At 29.7% G+C, this 15,985-nt stretch overlaps 1 protein-coding gene across 1 annotated transcript; it reads right to left on the reverse strand.

Annotated features, from left to right (window-relative positions):
• Positions 1 to 1,734: 1,734 nt before the first annotated feature.
• Positions 1,735 to 5,534, reverse strand: LOC129961829 (RNA-binding protein 5-like). The gene has a single exon (XM_056075410.1). It carries the CDS (start codon positions 5,190 to 5,192, stop codon positions 2,673 to 2,675), a length of 2,520 nt encoding a protein of 839 aa, XP_055931385.1. The 5' UTR covers positions 5,193 to 5,534; the 3' UTR covers positions 1,735 to 2,672.
• Positions 5,535 to 15,985: the final 10,451 nt, after the last annotated feature.

Raw genomic sequence — 15,985 nt, forward strand, 5'->3', positions numbered from 1 at the left:
TCAACAATGATATGCTAGTTGAAAATCTGAAAGACGTTTTCTTTAAGAACTATGTACGATACTATAAACTTTTATGGAGGTATCTTAAATGTTCCAGTCTCAAAAGATCGGCTTCAGTATGCAAGATTAGCATATGGAGGTATCTTAATTATGTATTATGAAGCTTTATAAAAGCATAAAAAAAAGTTTAAAAAATGTAAAGAAGCTTTACAAATTTAATTATTGCAAAAGGAAAAAATGAAACTAATGACTGAAAAAACTTTAGAAATTGATGCTTAAATACATAAATTGACTTTTTTTTTTTTTTGGAATTATAATAATTCAAAAATAATAAAAGATGATCTGCACGAGTTTTTTGGTGGCAGGCATTTTTAAACAGTACTAAGTATAATCAGCAAAATATTTTGATGTTGACAATGGCTTTTCACGTTATCCTACAAGTTTTCGATGTGAAACTGACATATAAAGTAGAAAGATGTTTCATGTAATGTAAAAACTTGATATAGCTATATACTTACTAAATAAATTATATTAACCTTAAGTAAATTTAAGAAATTTTTATTTAATGATACTAAATAATATTTTGCAATCGGAATATTATTTAAACTATCTGTATTTCGAGAATATATTTTGTCTAGTTTAATATTATTTGCATAATTAATCTTGTAATAAAGTGTAAGGAAAAAATCTAAAGTAATAGAATCTAGTCAGTGAAGGCTTATAAGTCCCAAATTCCATCCTCATAATGGCAAGTTTTTCTGTTTGCCAGTTGATTGATTGACCGCAGAATAGAAATCTTATATTGCTGTTTTGTTGAATTGTTTGTTTTAAAATTCAGTTAAATAAAATTATATTTTTAATTTTACCATTCCTTTCTTTTCATCGTTTTATTCCTAGCTACTTTCTAGCAAACTCATTTAATTTTTAACATCCCCATATTTTTTATTTAAAATATGGATATCAAAATTCAAAAAGCTATATTATGTTAAGATTTCCAGGCTTCTTGTAATAAGTAAATACCATAATCTCTCCACTCTCCCATTTCATGAATGGTAATTTACACTCCCTATTTATAGAAGGAAAATGAGAAACTATAGTGATTTTGTAATAAAATTATATGACACTCTTTTTTTTTTTTCCCCCTATCTCATTGGTAGTTAGAGAAAACTTATTACTCCTGAGTATTTCATTTTACAAGAATTATCTACATTAAATATATCCAAAATCTTCTATACATTATGTAAATGAAACACAATATAATTTATCCAAATTTTTTCATCAATTTAAATCTTTTAGCTTGGTAATTGAAAAGGCATTCCAGATGAAGACAAATGATAATTTAAACTGTTTCAACTGAGATTTCTTAAAAAAAAAAGATTTGAGAGAAATTTCAAACACACACATGCTTTATTTTCTTTATGCATTAAAAATAAAAATAGTTAATTACATAACTGCATTTACAGTAAACACAAATGTATGCTTTAAACAATACAGTTTTTCTCATACATATAAGTAAATATGACACTTTGTCGACTATATACATACACACATATTTTGTGTTATAATTTTCTTAAAGAAAATATGTATAACTGATTAAAATATATATTTTTGATATTTTAACTTAGACATTCAAATAAAAATTAACTATAAATGATAAACTGAACAATGAAATGATAAACTGAACAGTTTATATTACAAATATTCTACTTGTAATATAAACTATTAGTTATTTTTATTGCTAATATTTAATTAGGTACATGTTCAATCCTAATAGCTGAAGTATTTTACTCATTCAATGAATATAACTATCTCCAATATAAAATGTTAAGAAATTTGACTGAACTGTAACATTCAGTTAATTGTCAAATATGGTTAATTAAAGATTCATTTGTTTTCATTGATAATCAATGCAGAAGAGAAACAATATAAAATTTTATTTCATGATATAAATTATTAAAAAAAAAAACTTAGCACGGATTAAAATATTATGATCTTATAATGCAGTTTATGAAGTCAAAATGAAGCAGTGCAATATGGCAAATATTCTACTATCAAGGCACAAGATATCGTTTTAACTTGTTGTACTGGAATAATATTTTAATAATTCCTTTTACCATTTAAAAAAAAACAAGAAAATGATACATTTATCTGTACAGGCAGTGTATATCTACACATAATTGTATAGCAATAAAATGCAATTCAACATGTATCATAATTACATGAATATGACAAAGTAACAAAATACTATGGGAAAAATATAAGCTGAAGTAAATAAAGAGATTTGCTATATTTCACACGAAAGAAAGTACATATTTTAAATGCAATATTTTTTATTTATATTTAGTGTATCTTTTTTTAAATAAATCATCTAAGCATTTCATTCACAACAGCAATGCTAAAATTATAACTTTATTAAAATAAATGAATAAACTGGATAAAACCAATGTTTTGTTTTATTTTTTACTCTTTAATATTATCAAAATTGACATTATGAATTCAATGCACATTGGAAAAAAAATCTCCACCATGTATGCGACTTTATTTGAAACATAACTTTATCTGACAACCATTCAAGTAATGATTTATGCTTGATTTACAGAAGTGACATTTTTCAAAATAAATTCTCATAAAAAATTTTCAATAAAATGTTTATACATCAAACTTTCAGTTGGTCATGCAATTTCATTATACCTAGCCTGCATGGACTTTCTCACTGCATCCTTATACGAGTCACTTGCAGTAGCACCATAAGATGAACCTTTCATTCCTAATCCAGCAGATTTTACTCTGCGTTGCACTTCTATTATACCAGACATCCCTTGCCCAGATTTGCCAAGGCCCTGACCTTCTTGCCAACCCATAGCTTTCAGCATTTTGTTTCCTATATTATCACTGCCTATTGCTTCAACTGGTTGTTCAGCTGGAAGGTATGATTCTTTTCTCTCCTTCAGATATTTTGTTTTCAAACGACTAGGTGGTGGAATATCTGGTTGACCAAATTTTTCTCGTCTCTCTTTAGCTCGATCGCGATACCCAGATTCTTTCCGTTCAAGTTCTTGCAACTGTTTTGGTGTTAACTTGGTAAGTTTTAACATATCAACATTTTGCTTATGCAAATCAGACATCTGAATATGCTTTCCAAGGACTTCTTTAGTGGGAAATTGTCTTTTGCACAAAAGACAGGCCAATTTGTTCCAGTCAATAAGTTTAGTCTCTTCAGCCTTTAATAATTCTAAAGCTTTAGCTCCTTCATCTTGGGATTCAGTTTCGACCTCAGAATCACTTTCACCACCATAGGCAGCTACCAATCCACCTGCAGAAGATTCTTCTTTGTAGTCAGAAGAAAACAGTTTTCCATTTGACGATTCCATTTCAATTAATCTTTCAATTTCTACAGGGATTTTCTTATCTGCATTTGAATAACTTGTACTAGCAATTTCAATCAATGGCTCTTTTGCTATAGATTTTAAAACAGGATTTGTAAACTTAGAATTTTCTTTCTTTTGATTGAGAGTTTTAGCCCATTTTTCCATATCTTTTACTACTTTTTTAGCAATTTTCACCTTATCATGAGAGTTAGCTTTCTCTTTAGGTTTAGATTCCTCTTGGTCTTTTTTGTTAGTCAAAACAGGAGCATGAGCAATAACAGGTGGGCTTGATATTACTACTTCTGACATTGATTCAACTCTTGTAGCAGGAGCTTCAATCACAGCTGAAGTTGTTACAACATTATTTTCAATGGTTGGTACAACCATATAGGTTTGTTTCTCTAAATCCCAATATAAATATTCTCTGGTTGTTGAATTATAATAATATTGTGAATTAGGATCATAATAATACCCAGTAGTTGAATCATAATAATAACCAGATGTTTCATCATACTGGTAAGTAGAAACATCAGGAGTAGAATTTTTTTGAAATCCTTCACAGTATCCAGCATTGAGACTTTGAACAGATTCCATTTGTTTCTCACGAATCACAGAATCCGAGAATACACTCCTATAACTTTGATCACAATTTAAATCTTGATTTGTCCACTGAGCTGCAGCTAATGCTGCACAGGCTGCATTTGCACTTGATGCACTATTTAGAGAAGTTAATGATCTTCTAGAGTAAGAGACTGTCACACGACGACCATCAACGAAAAAATTTCCTGACATGTTTATTAAAAGATCATAAAGTTGCATTGCTTCAGAAATGGAATGCAACTCTACATAAGCAAATCCTCTTGAAGTATTAGTTAAAGAATCTTTTGCAACTTTTAAATTTTTTATAGGCAGCACAGTTATTTGACCTAACATAGACAGAACGCGTTCTTCTGTAGTCAAAATATCAAGATTGCGAAAGAGTAATGTGCTTGATGGAGAACTTCCAACTTCCTCAAATCCTTCACCATTCATATCCCTTGAATCAGATTCCTCTCTAGGAGCACGACACTTAAAACACACATCTCGCTTACGAAAATTGTTCAGTCCACATTTAACACAGGTCCAATCAACTCTGTTTGACATGATACGATCAGGAGCATCCCTCGGCATGAAATAATGAAGAGTAGCTCTCATCTGGCCAAAGTAAATAAGACCTTGAGTAAGTTCTTTCCATCTGACAGCATCAGATAACATCCGAAATTCTACAAAAGCACAAACTTGAGACTCGCCAGTAGATTTTCTCCTTTTCAGAACAATATCAAGTGGATACAAAGTAAAGCGATTTATCTCTGAGCGTATGTCCTCTTCTGAGATATGCGGTGGCATGCCTTTTATTAATATTGTACTACTGGGAATATCATCTCTAAAATCCTGTTTATTTTCAGGCCAATATCTGTCCCTGTCTCGATCTTTTATACGTTCTTTCGTTCTGTCTCTGTCACGATCTCGACTTCTATCACGATCGCGACTTCGATCTCTATAACTTCTGCGATCATATCGATTATCACTTCCTTTGTTTCTGCTCCGATATCCATCACCTGAAGAATCTTTTAAATTTCTGTAATCTCTATCGTGCGATTTACTGTGATCATCTCGATCAGATCTTGAATCACGTCCACGATCATGGCGAGAACGATCCCGATCATAGTCTCTCGATCGAGATCGACTGTCAGTTTTTTGACGATTATGATCCTCGTAATCCACACCTGGAGGTGGTGGCACAGAAATGTCACTAGTTGTTCTATTTTGAAAATTATAATCCATATTGAATTTTAAATGCTATAAAAAAGGGAAGTTAAACATCCAATAGTTGGTCGTATTTCAAATACTAGCCATTAATTATATCTCGAAAAAATTCAAGAAAAAAGTTTCTCATTCAGTTCCAGTATTTGTTTATTCATAATTCTTAGGCCTTGCCATAACAAACTGCAACGTTTGTATATCATGGAATATAAGCAACTTACTTTTCAAAATCACTATGAAATTTATATTTCAAATCTTTAGAGAGTACTTTGAATACTGAAACACAAATAAAAGCATCAACAACGTTAATCAGACACATTTTTCTTCATTTCTCTGTTTTAGTTTACTACGATCACATCTCTTCACTTCAAAATCATCTTCATCAGTTCCCAATATTTCTATAAGTAATTCATTGCGTAGGTGTGTAAGCCAAGTTGAATAACGTGGACCAAAACATTGATTTGTATACGAAGTAAAAATTAAAAAATTTTCAGAACTTAATTTTCTTGTAAAATCCTTCATGTTCCAAAAACATAGATAAAGTAAAAATTAATGAAATAAAATCATTAATGCAAATATCATGCAATATACAGTATTGTCTTAACTCAAGTACGACAATAATTAAAGCACAAGTTTTTTTTTAAATTTTATTTTAAGAAAAAAGGAAGGAAAAGATCAAGAAGATAATCACTACATCAAAATTTTCTATTTTCTATGAAAATTTAAATTTATTTATAGAATTTAATTTTATTTATAGAAAATAGAATAGAATTACATAGAATTTTAAATTTACATAGAAAGAACAAAAGAGATATAATTCTTGTTGTGAGAGAGTGTTTCTTCTAAGAAAAGATTCGATCGAAACGAGAAATTTTTCTCGTGAAATGCAAAAGGTTTTTAAATAGGATCCGCGCCTCGAATCGTAATAGAAAGCCATCTTTCATTAAAGGAATATTAAATGAAAAGCTTTTAAAAAAAGATTTCAACATATTATATTTGGACACAAGCATGTTTTGAGCCGTTCGAAATAATTTAGAAAATTAAAGAGGTTACTTTAGATTTGCAATTCAGCTAAGAGAAGGTATGTCTTTTGACGTGACAGAAAATGATCGGATTAATTTACCGAAAGGGTAAGCTCCTCTAACAGGCATTTTAGGAAAATTGAATGTAGTAAGATCATAATCAAGGAGATATTGAAGAAGTTTGTTGATGTCTATTGACGATGTGTAGTACTGGCATTAAGGAAATGTTACATCAACTTATATCACTTCATTTGAGGTTAAATTATCAAACTTCTTTACTATCAAAAATATACTTTATTCATCTCCACACATCACGCATGCCAGTCGAAGGCGAACTCTGTTCCGTTCGCTCTGACTCGTATGATTATGTCGCCGTTTTGCCATGCCGTGATCGGTGGTGAAGCAGCGAAATACGTCACTCTCCGTTAGAAGGAAATGACAGTAATGCGATGTTTACACTCGGACAGTTATAAGACGGCCAGTAGGCAGCGCATACGGAAAGAGACTTATTTACATCTGCCACAATTTCATAAGACTTACAATTACTTGCCATGGACCGAACAGCAATTTTCAGTGTTTCTACAAACGCGCTGCCTACTGGCCGTCTTATAACTGATGGAATATAAACCCGGCATAAGAGCGAATGGCTTCAAGCTCATTGCAAATCTTTAATTTTGGACGAAAAAAAAAAAAAAGATCTGACCGAAATATTTTTGATATGATCTAAAATATATAGTAGATGTGATCGAAAGCTTGCTTTGTGAATCAAAAGCTTATACTTGATCAATAAACTGCTCTGTTAAGCCGTATGAGTTGAATCAAATGAAACATGACGATGATTTGAATTTACTTGATATTGCTTTGATGTGGAAATCGAAGGTTAATGCATTGCTTTTTCAGCCGTATTCACTAACACAATCTAACCCTGAGTTGCAAGTTAAAGAAGGAGAATAAAAATAACTCGCAAGTAAGAAACAAGTCTTAATTGTGGTTTGCATGACTTTGAAATCCATATAGTTAATTTAGAGTTTACTTACACATCTAGATTCATGTATCCATTCATTCAGGGAATGAGTTAGCAGAGTGTTTAGTTTTTATCTAGTGGTCGAATATGCCTTTTTTTTTCAGTGAAAATGAGACAAATATATTTATTTGAATGAACTTTGATTCTACAATCGACCAACTAATTGCTCTAACTGCAATGATGAGTTTTAATGATTGTGGGTCAATGTGTTCAGTCATAACTGCAGTTCATCAGCAAATATTGCTAAGTATCAGTGTGGAGTCATAGGAATATCATTGAAATAGAAAAAAGTTGTAAGACTGAAGGTAAAGGCTATATTTTCTTATGTGTCGGATTATATATAGCTCTAAAATCTCACGTATCTTTCAACTCTGATGTTGGATTTTCTGGGTTCCTTCCCTTGTTCTTTTTCCATTTTTAAAAGTTTTTTTGTAGTCGAGTAAGATTCTACCATTTTATTTCCTCTTTTTCTTGGTTTTGGATAAACACTTTTACAATAATTCGAGCAATCAGAATTACTCATTTTTTTTTTAAAAAAAAATCTAAACGATGATTTTTCACTATTGAATGACATAGAAGAACTCACCAATATTGACAGATATTCGAAGTGGTAAACCCAAAAATGAATTTTTTCTGGACTTATGTTAAAAGTAGTTCGAAATAATCAACATAGTTGTCGTTAATAAAGACAGTAAAATACAAATATCTCGTTCGAACTCTTTTCAAATCCAAGCATTTATCATACAAAGCACTCAAATATCACTATTATGAATAGTGATATTCATAATAGCACTAATGCTATTATGAATCAACGCTATCTTCTTTTCCTGAACTTGGATCCTGTTCGTGCTGCTTAACTTCTTACCCTCTAAAAAGTTCTAGATATCTCAGGTGATGTATCTAGTACTAATATTAGAATTAGATACATCACTAGGTATTAAAACTATTATCAGGTTTCGATGTGATATGGGAAAATACCCATACCTCCCAATTCCTCATTCTTAAATATCAACGAAAACCTGTCTGGAAGAGAGGTTTCTAGTAAGAACATCGTCATGACCAATAAGTGAAGATCTATCAAATGAAACTCATCGTAGAAGCTTCACCGATTCTTGTAATTATTTTTGGAATCTGTTTTCATATTCTGTCAAAATCTAGTTTATACATCAGAAAATCAATTCATTCATAGACCAACCCAGGTAATTTGTAAAAGGTTTAAGTTGTTTTTGTTTTGTTCATCTAACTGTATTAAACTCCTCAGCTTACCACTTTTGTGCTGTAGTTCCCGTTGATCCATGTCAAATGACTGTAAAATGCAGCAAAGGCGTATTCCCCCATATCTAAAGCATCGAAAAACAACCAATTTTTGAGTTAAAATGTAAAACCATTTTACAACAGAAAAAACTATATATATATATATATATAATCCATCGTGCTATCTCTTCAAGAAAAAAACTGAACGACAAATCTATTGCTTTTATAAAAATGATTTAAAAAAAAACAAAAAACCTGCTCCAAAATTTTGTTGAATTTGATGCATCAAATTGGAATTAATATCAAATAGCCAAAATCTTAACGTTAAGAAAATGTGTCGAAAAAGGAAAATAGGATTGTTCAAATTCAAGATCTATTTTTTTTTTTTCTTTTTTAAAATGCATCCATTTTAAGTCTAAAAATGCACAAATAAATAAGAACATGGGGAATATAATATACAAGTAGCGCATTTTTCATGTCTTATCAAGTTTTACATAAAATAATAAGTTTGTATCTATATTTACAAAATAATTTCTTTGCCTTTCTTATCGAATAACATCATCGTATTTTTTCCGTATTCTATATTGCTCGTGTCAGATCTGAAGTAATTTATATTCATATACGCAAGCTTATTCTTCTTAGACACATCCGAATTACACATCCGAATTCCATGTCTAAATATTATATTAAATAGGTAACTACGCTTAAAATAAAAATGATTCTGAGAGAAAATATCTAATATTTTTTTAAATTATTTATTCCTGATTTCTGAAAAGTTTCTTTTATAAAATCAATTGAATTAATTTCTATGTTCATTTTATATAACCTCCATTAGAAGAGCATATCTTAGTTTATTTAGCTTGACATGTCACTCAGGCGCAATCGATACAAAGATGAATGCGTCTTTTTTTAAGAATGCTTTGTCATTGACTACGACAAAAGGCACATGAATGCGAAACAACCGAAAAAAAAAATCAAATAGTCCCGGTCTTAGAAGCGGAAGTGAAGAAAAAGAAGAATCCATGATAAATTATTTCATCAAAAGTTACTAGCTTGAACACGACGGAAGTTCTAATATTCATTATGATACCGCTATCAAAGACAAATAATATTTTCCCCCACTTCTGAATTAGAAGAGTTTATAAGAATAATCAGACGATTTTTTTAAAAAAATTTCTCTTGCGTCGACTGTGTCATATACATGAATTCTTTTCGTATATTTATATACTGTAAAATTCTTATTCACTTTCAAAAAAACTTTTTCTTAACTTTTAGATATGTTTTATATACAAATATTATCATTTTCCATTCATTTACTAATTATTTTTGACCTTTTCGATTAATTCATTTCTGTTGTAATTGAAATATTTTATATTAACAATTAAAAGGAGATCTTTAAGATTAAGAATTTTGTTAAATGCGAACTTATTTCAAAGTAGTCAATCTTTATTGGATAAGGTTCTTAAGTCACCATTCAGGTGACAGTAGTGCTTTGCCGCTGTGGTTATCATTGCTCTTTGTCATATATCAGCAATGGAGCAATTGACATTTGCAGTGATATAACAACTTTCTTTTGTACTCAATTTTCAATATATTGAGACCAAAAATACACAAAGAAAATTTTATAAATTTCTATAGTGATAGTGAATGTTTCGAAAACAATTCTTCAACTGATTTTGATTCTAGTCATGAAATCATCAGCGACATCATAAAATTTTATTTAGGTAAACTTTAGTCCGAAAATAATTATTTCACTAATTAGAAATTTACATGTAAGTGAAACTGCGCGATATGCAATACCAACAACAACAGACAATGAAGTGCGATTAAATGTAAAACTACATATATTGCAATCTGATGCAATAGGAAAACACAATAATTGCTTAGAGTGTTCTAATCCTAAGTTGTCTGGTTTAAAGCAACATTAGGATTATTTTGAGACGGACCTCGTAATTTTGAATTAGTATTTCACTATGGAGAGCGGTTAGATAACGAGGACGACACCTGAACTGGCACCCTCGTCTCCAAACTTCTGGATCACATTTCCTATGGTGCCTGGTGGAAGAAAAACAGCAGCATATGTCTGTGAAACGTGCAACAGAAAACCATTCCTTCACTATGGAGATCGTTTAAAAAATATCATACAATAAAAGCTTATAATTATTTGAACTCATATTTGTAATGCTTCTTCAAAATATAAATAATTTCCAATAAAAATGTTATTCTGCTAATATTGAAAATGTTTCGAATATTTACTGAAATCAGTTACGATCTAATAAGAATCACGTATAAAAAGCTAGCATCCAATAAGAATTTAAAACGTATACCTCGTTAAAATTCGATTAAATATTTCCATGAACATTCTACAACAAATTTCAATGCTTTATATCTACAACCTTTATTTCGATTTATGTACTAAAATCTAGAATGATATATATCTACATTTTTTTCTAGAATTAGATCTCTGCGGAATTAAATCTGAAAAATCTCATAAAAAATAGGTTTACGTATTAACAATCTTTTGATAATCAGTAAAGTAACAGAGAATTTTTTTTTTTTTTTTTACAAATATCCTAGAAATTTTTAACAATGAGAGGAAGAGTCAATATCTGAACAAAAGAAGAAAATTAAGAGGGTGAAGAATTTTACTGAGCTAATTAATACTTAAATTTTATTTAACTAAATGTAATATTAATTATTATGAGTTATTCTGAATTTAAATTAGAGAAATTGTGCTTGCCCCACCGGTCGGTAAACCTCTGCGATTGTGTGTCAAATGCGCACACTCATTACTATAATGAGTGCTCAAGTATTAAAACAGTTGTTACATTACAAATTTTACATTTGTTTATTTATATATCAATTATTATATATTATTATATCAATGCCAGTGTCATGAAACGAAACTTCCGTGAGAAATTGCAGATAGCCCTAATCATTGTTCTCTTGATAACGAGCGATTCACACCCCCGTATTACAAAAGCGTTGGAAGTAATAATAAAATGAGAAAAATCTGTTTCTAAAAATTTATGAAATAAGGAACACGTCCATAACCTTGCTATACAGAAGACTTTATAAAAATTATAATTTTATGTGCATAATATTAATTCAATCAAACAAACTGAGATATAATTTTCAGTTTAATGGAGATTTAATCTTTATATTTTATTGTTTAACTTCATTTCTTTACATCTTGCTTTATTTAACATAATGAAACAAAATATACAGAAGGCATATTAAACTGAATCTAAAAAAAAATATTGATATTTAACTTTTTAAATTGTTCTTAAAATGTTTCTACAATACACTGTCTTTTACTGTGTGCTACATACCTACTAAATGATGCTTTATGAAAAGTTTACATTCGTTTTAGAGGGTTAAACATAGGAAAGACTGTTTCATTCTGTCATCGCAGAGAATACTATATTAATGGACAAAGGAAGCAATATGGATGGTTGTTATATTCAAAAAATGATTAATGCCCAACATGATTTTGAAGATTTGCATTTAAATATAAATCAAATGCTAGAGATTTATTATTTCCATTTTATTACTGAAAGTTTGATCTTTCTTTTGATCTTGAGGCAAATCTTTCATGCAGATTTGCCTCAAATGTTTTCAACATTATTTCTTTAAATTGCTATAAGAAGTTCCAGAAATTTTGAAAACATGCAAATCTTTTAATTATTTGAATACATTAATTTTTTTTAAATTTATTATAAGTAAGTAAGAAAGAAACTGCTAAAAAATAAAAATTAAACTAGAAAATTCTTTAAATTTTAACTTTTTTTTAGTCAAAAACAAAAGCGGTGAATTGGTAGTCAAAAGAAATACTATGCAACTTATCATTTACCATGCCTATGATGTAGTATGCGCCATTTCATTTTTGAAAAGTAGTTTTTTTTCAATGCATTCTTATTAATCACATATGCCACAAGCTGACATTTGAAAGTTGCTAATGAATGCTTTTTTACATTAAAGTTATCCGAACAAATTATATTAAATTCCTTTTTTTTTTCTTTTGAAAATAATTACTCTGGCTAAAATAAATAAGGCTGGACTCAAATTAATAATTTTTTTAAAGTGCTAGTTAATTCTTAAAGGACAAAAAATATTCTTTCAATAAGAAAATGATAAAAAAAAGTAATTGAATTTCGTTCAAATCTGTAATATATTGTCCAATTTTATTCTAAGTAGGAAATTCTATCTAGGGTGCATTTTATTGCTTTTGATTAATTTACTGCCATATTTAAATGCGCTATCACTATGTATGAGTAATCAACAAGCAAATGCAACATCTACACATATAATAGATTTAAAAAACATAGTCTATTCCTTAAATCTATTACTTAGCTTAGTTCTCAGATACAGTGTCTGAAGTTAAAAATTGATTTGCTAGTAAACTAGAAAATTACTGCCTATGTTCTTAAGAGAATTGCCAATGTTAAGATTAATTATTAAATTTATAATGGTAAAAAAAAAAAAAAAAAAAAAAAGGTTAGTATTCCATGAAAAACAATCCTCTACATCAAGCACTCTCTAATCAAAATAAGAAATATGCATTCTCTATAATCTTTCTAATTGTTCGGCCAAACATAATTAATTTCCAGTAGATCTACAAGCTGCGCACAAGTGCCACTGTTCCACCTCTGTCGCCGCCTCTAATGGCATTGATGAACAATAGTTTTTTTTTTTTTTTTGATGATTCATTGCTGATATGAGGATAAACACAATATCAGAAAACCGAATATATATTGTAGCCGCTTTTTATTCTACTCCATTGAAACTAAAATTAAGGCAGAACTACAAATGTAGGGTGGAAAATAATAAATAAAACCTTCAACCTCGTTACTATGGCGTTATTTTTTTAAGTACGTCAAAAACGTTGGAATAAAACATATAACATAATCTAAAGTTCCTTAATGATTAATCTATACTTGTAAAAAGAAACTGTATGCGCGTACATGTGTTTACGATGTTCAAACAAATCTACTGCACTCACAGCTATGGAACATTTCCACGCAGGTACTCGCAATAACGTCTCAATGTACTTTGAAATTCGAATTTTAAAATTTAAAGCAGAATTTTTTTTTATTTGATGTTTTATTATAGTTTGGATGATTTTTCGGACCTATTTGTCCATAGTATCGTTTCTAATGATGTTAAGGGGAAGATTAATACCTCGTCGAAGAGAATAAAAAAACTATATTTCTAGAGAAACTTTTGTGTTTTTGATGTAATTCACTAAATTTTGAGAAATTTTCAAAAATGAGTCGCTTTTTCAGAAGATTTTAAGAACTGAACGATCAAATTACTGTTATTCATTGTTTCTTAATTATTTGTTTTTCTGATTTGTTCAAATTGAAGAAAATAAACGCTGATGCGCTGAGAAAAATTTGCTTTTGCTTGCGCGCCAAATCAAATCTGCTTTAAAAATTCCATTTCCATTGGGCAGATCGTTTTCAACTGTTGTATAGGCATCTGATTTTGAAGCCACGTGATCAGTATCAGATTCCCGATTAAACACTTACCTAGGAACACTTGGTTGACGGGGAGAGGGTGTGTGGCACAAACAGATCGATTAAAAACATTGCTGTTATTATCCTGGAGGAAAATAAATAACTTTATAAAAATGAAATTTCTTTGAATCATAAAATATGAATAGCACCTGCATTTTTCAAATACATTTGATTCAGATCCTTGTTTGTTTCACTATGTTCCTTTATAGTATTTATAACACCAAATGTATGGTTAAATAATACTGGATATAAATGTGAATGCCGTGCAGTTGTGAGTCATAGTAAATAAAAAAAATCCTAATAAATTTTAACAAAGTTATTTAAATGAAAAATTAATGTAAAATATATAATAAGCATTCTGATTAAATTAAAAAAGTTAAAGAAATTTATTAAAACCAAATACAGAGCCTAAGGCTGCCAATGCCAGCGATACCATCCAACTGACGTCAGATTCAGAACGAGCCCGGCTGAAATGCAACAATAATTGTCTCTAATCCGAATCCGTCGAATACTAAATATTTTTTCGCTCACTGAAGTTTTTTGATATATAGAAACTGCAACTCTCTGACGTTAGGGGATGACAGCCTTTGCAGCTAAAAATCCCAGTTCATTCATTTCAATAATAATAATCTACATATTACGGTCGAATCTTTAGAAATGGTAAGCAGTAAATTGGAAATTCGCATTTACCATAAAATTTTAAAGGTATTTTCACTGTTAAGCATTCATTAGATTTTTTTATGTGTGCGGAGAAAACTAAATATGCAAAATCAATATTACTTTTACATCGCTTCCATGACTTTATTTCATATTATTGTGATTTTAATTCCTCCCATAAGCTATTTGTTACCGTATCTTGTATCCATCCAAGATGGGGAGGGGAGCTTTTGGCATGTTTTTGGAAACTTAATTTTTTGTCATGGTTGCGAGAGACTAACATTAATTTTAAGTCTTAGTGACACATCAGTCTCTCAATATTATTGAAGATTCAATATTGTCCTTAAATTATTTGTTGCCGAAGGATTTGGTTTGATTTAGTTTTATGGCACAAGGATCAGATTTAGTCATTCTGTGCTTATTCCCCAAAAAAGTCAGACATGCTCTTTAAAAAACAAGACATTCATCAATAGGAGCCAATGACATTTCATTCAATTGCCTAAAAGGAATTAAGCACCCGATACTTAATAAAAATCGCTTTCATTTTCCTAGGAATCTTTTCAACATCATTTATCTCAGATTATTGGAAATGCTCATTTATTATCTCAATTATATAATTAAATAAGAACAAAACATTAATTCATACATGATGAACATTTACTGTCATAGCTTTATTATTAGAAATGACAGTAGAATTTATTTGCACTAAATATGACTTTTATATACATCAACCCACAACTTTGTCAAAAATGACAAATTAACTCATTTGAAGTTCTAAAGATAAAGTTGTAACTGCCTTTTCACGAATTACAGCAATTTTGGATATATATATCAGCCATGGCCAAAAATTAACAGCTGAACATCGCAGTAGAATAGATGTTCATTACATTATAGCAAAAATTGAAGCCAGAAATACAGGGTGTTCATTAATTATTGTCGGGGTTTCCGTACCTCATAACTTTCGAATAAAAAATATTACGCAAAAACCGATTACGTATTCGTAAATTACAACTCAAAGAATTTTATTAATGATATTAAAGTGTAAAGCTTGCACAATTTGCACTTTGTAGGTATTCAGCTGAAGGCGATTCTTTACGAATACATAATTCTTTGAGTTGTAATTTACGTATTCATAATTCTTTGAGTTGTAATTTACGAATACATAATCGCCTTCAATTGAATGCCTACAAAGTGCAAGCTGAAGGCGATTCTTCGAGTTGTACTTTACGAATACATAATTCTTTGAGTTGTAATTTACGTATTCATAATTCTTTGAGTTGTAATTTACGAATACATAATCGCCTTCAATTGAATGTCTACAAAGTGCAAATTGTGCAA

Source organism: Argiope bruennichi, chromosome 2 (genome assembly GCF_947563725.1).
Source record: "Argiope bruennichi chromosome 2, qqArgBrue1.1, whole genome shotgun sequence".
NCBI classification, from domain to species: domain Eukaryota; kingdom Metazoa; phylum Arthropoda; class Arachnida; order Araneae; family Araneidae; genus Argiope; species Argiope bruennichi.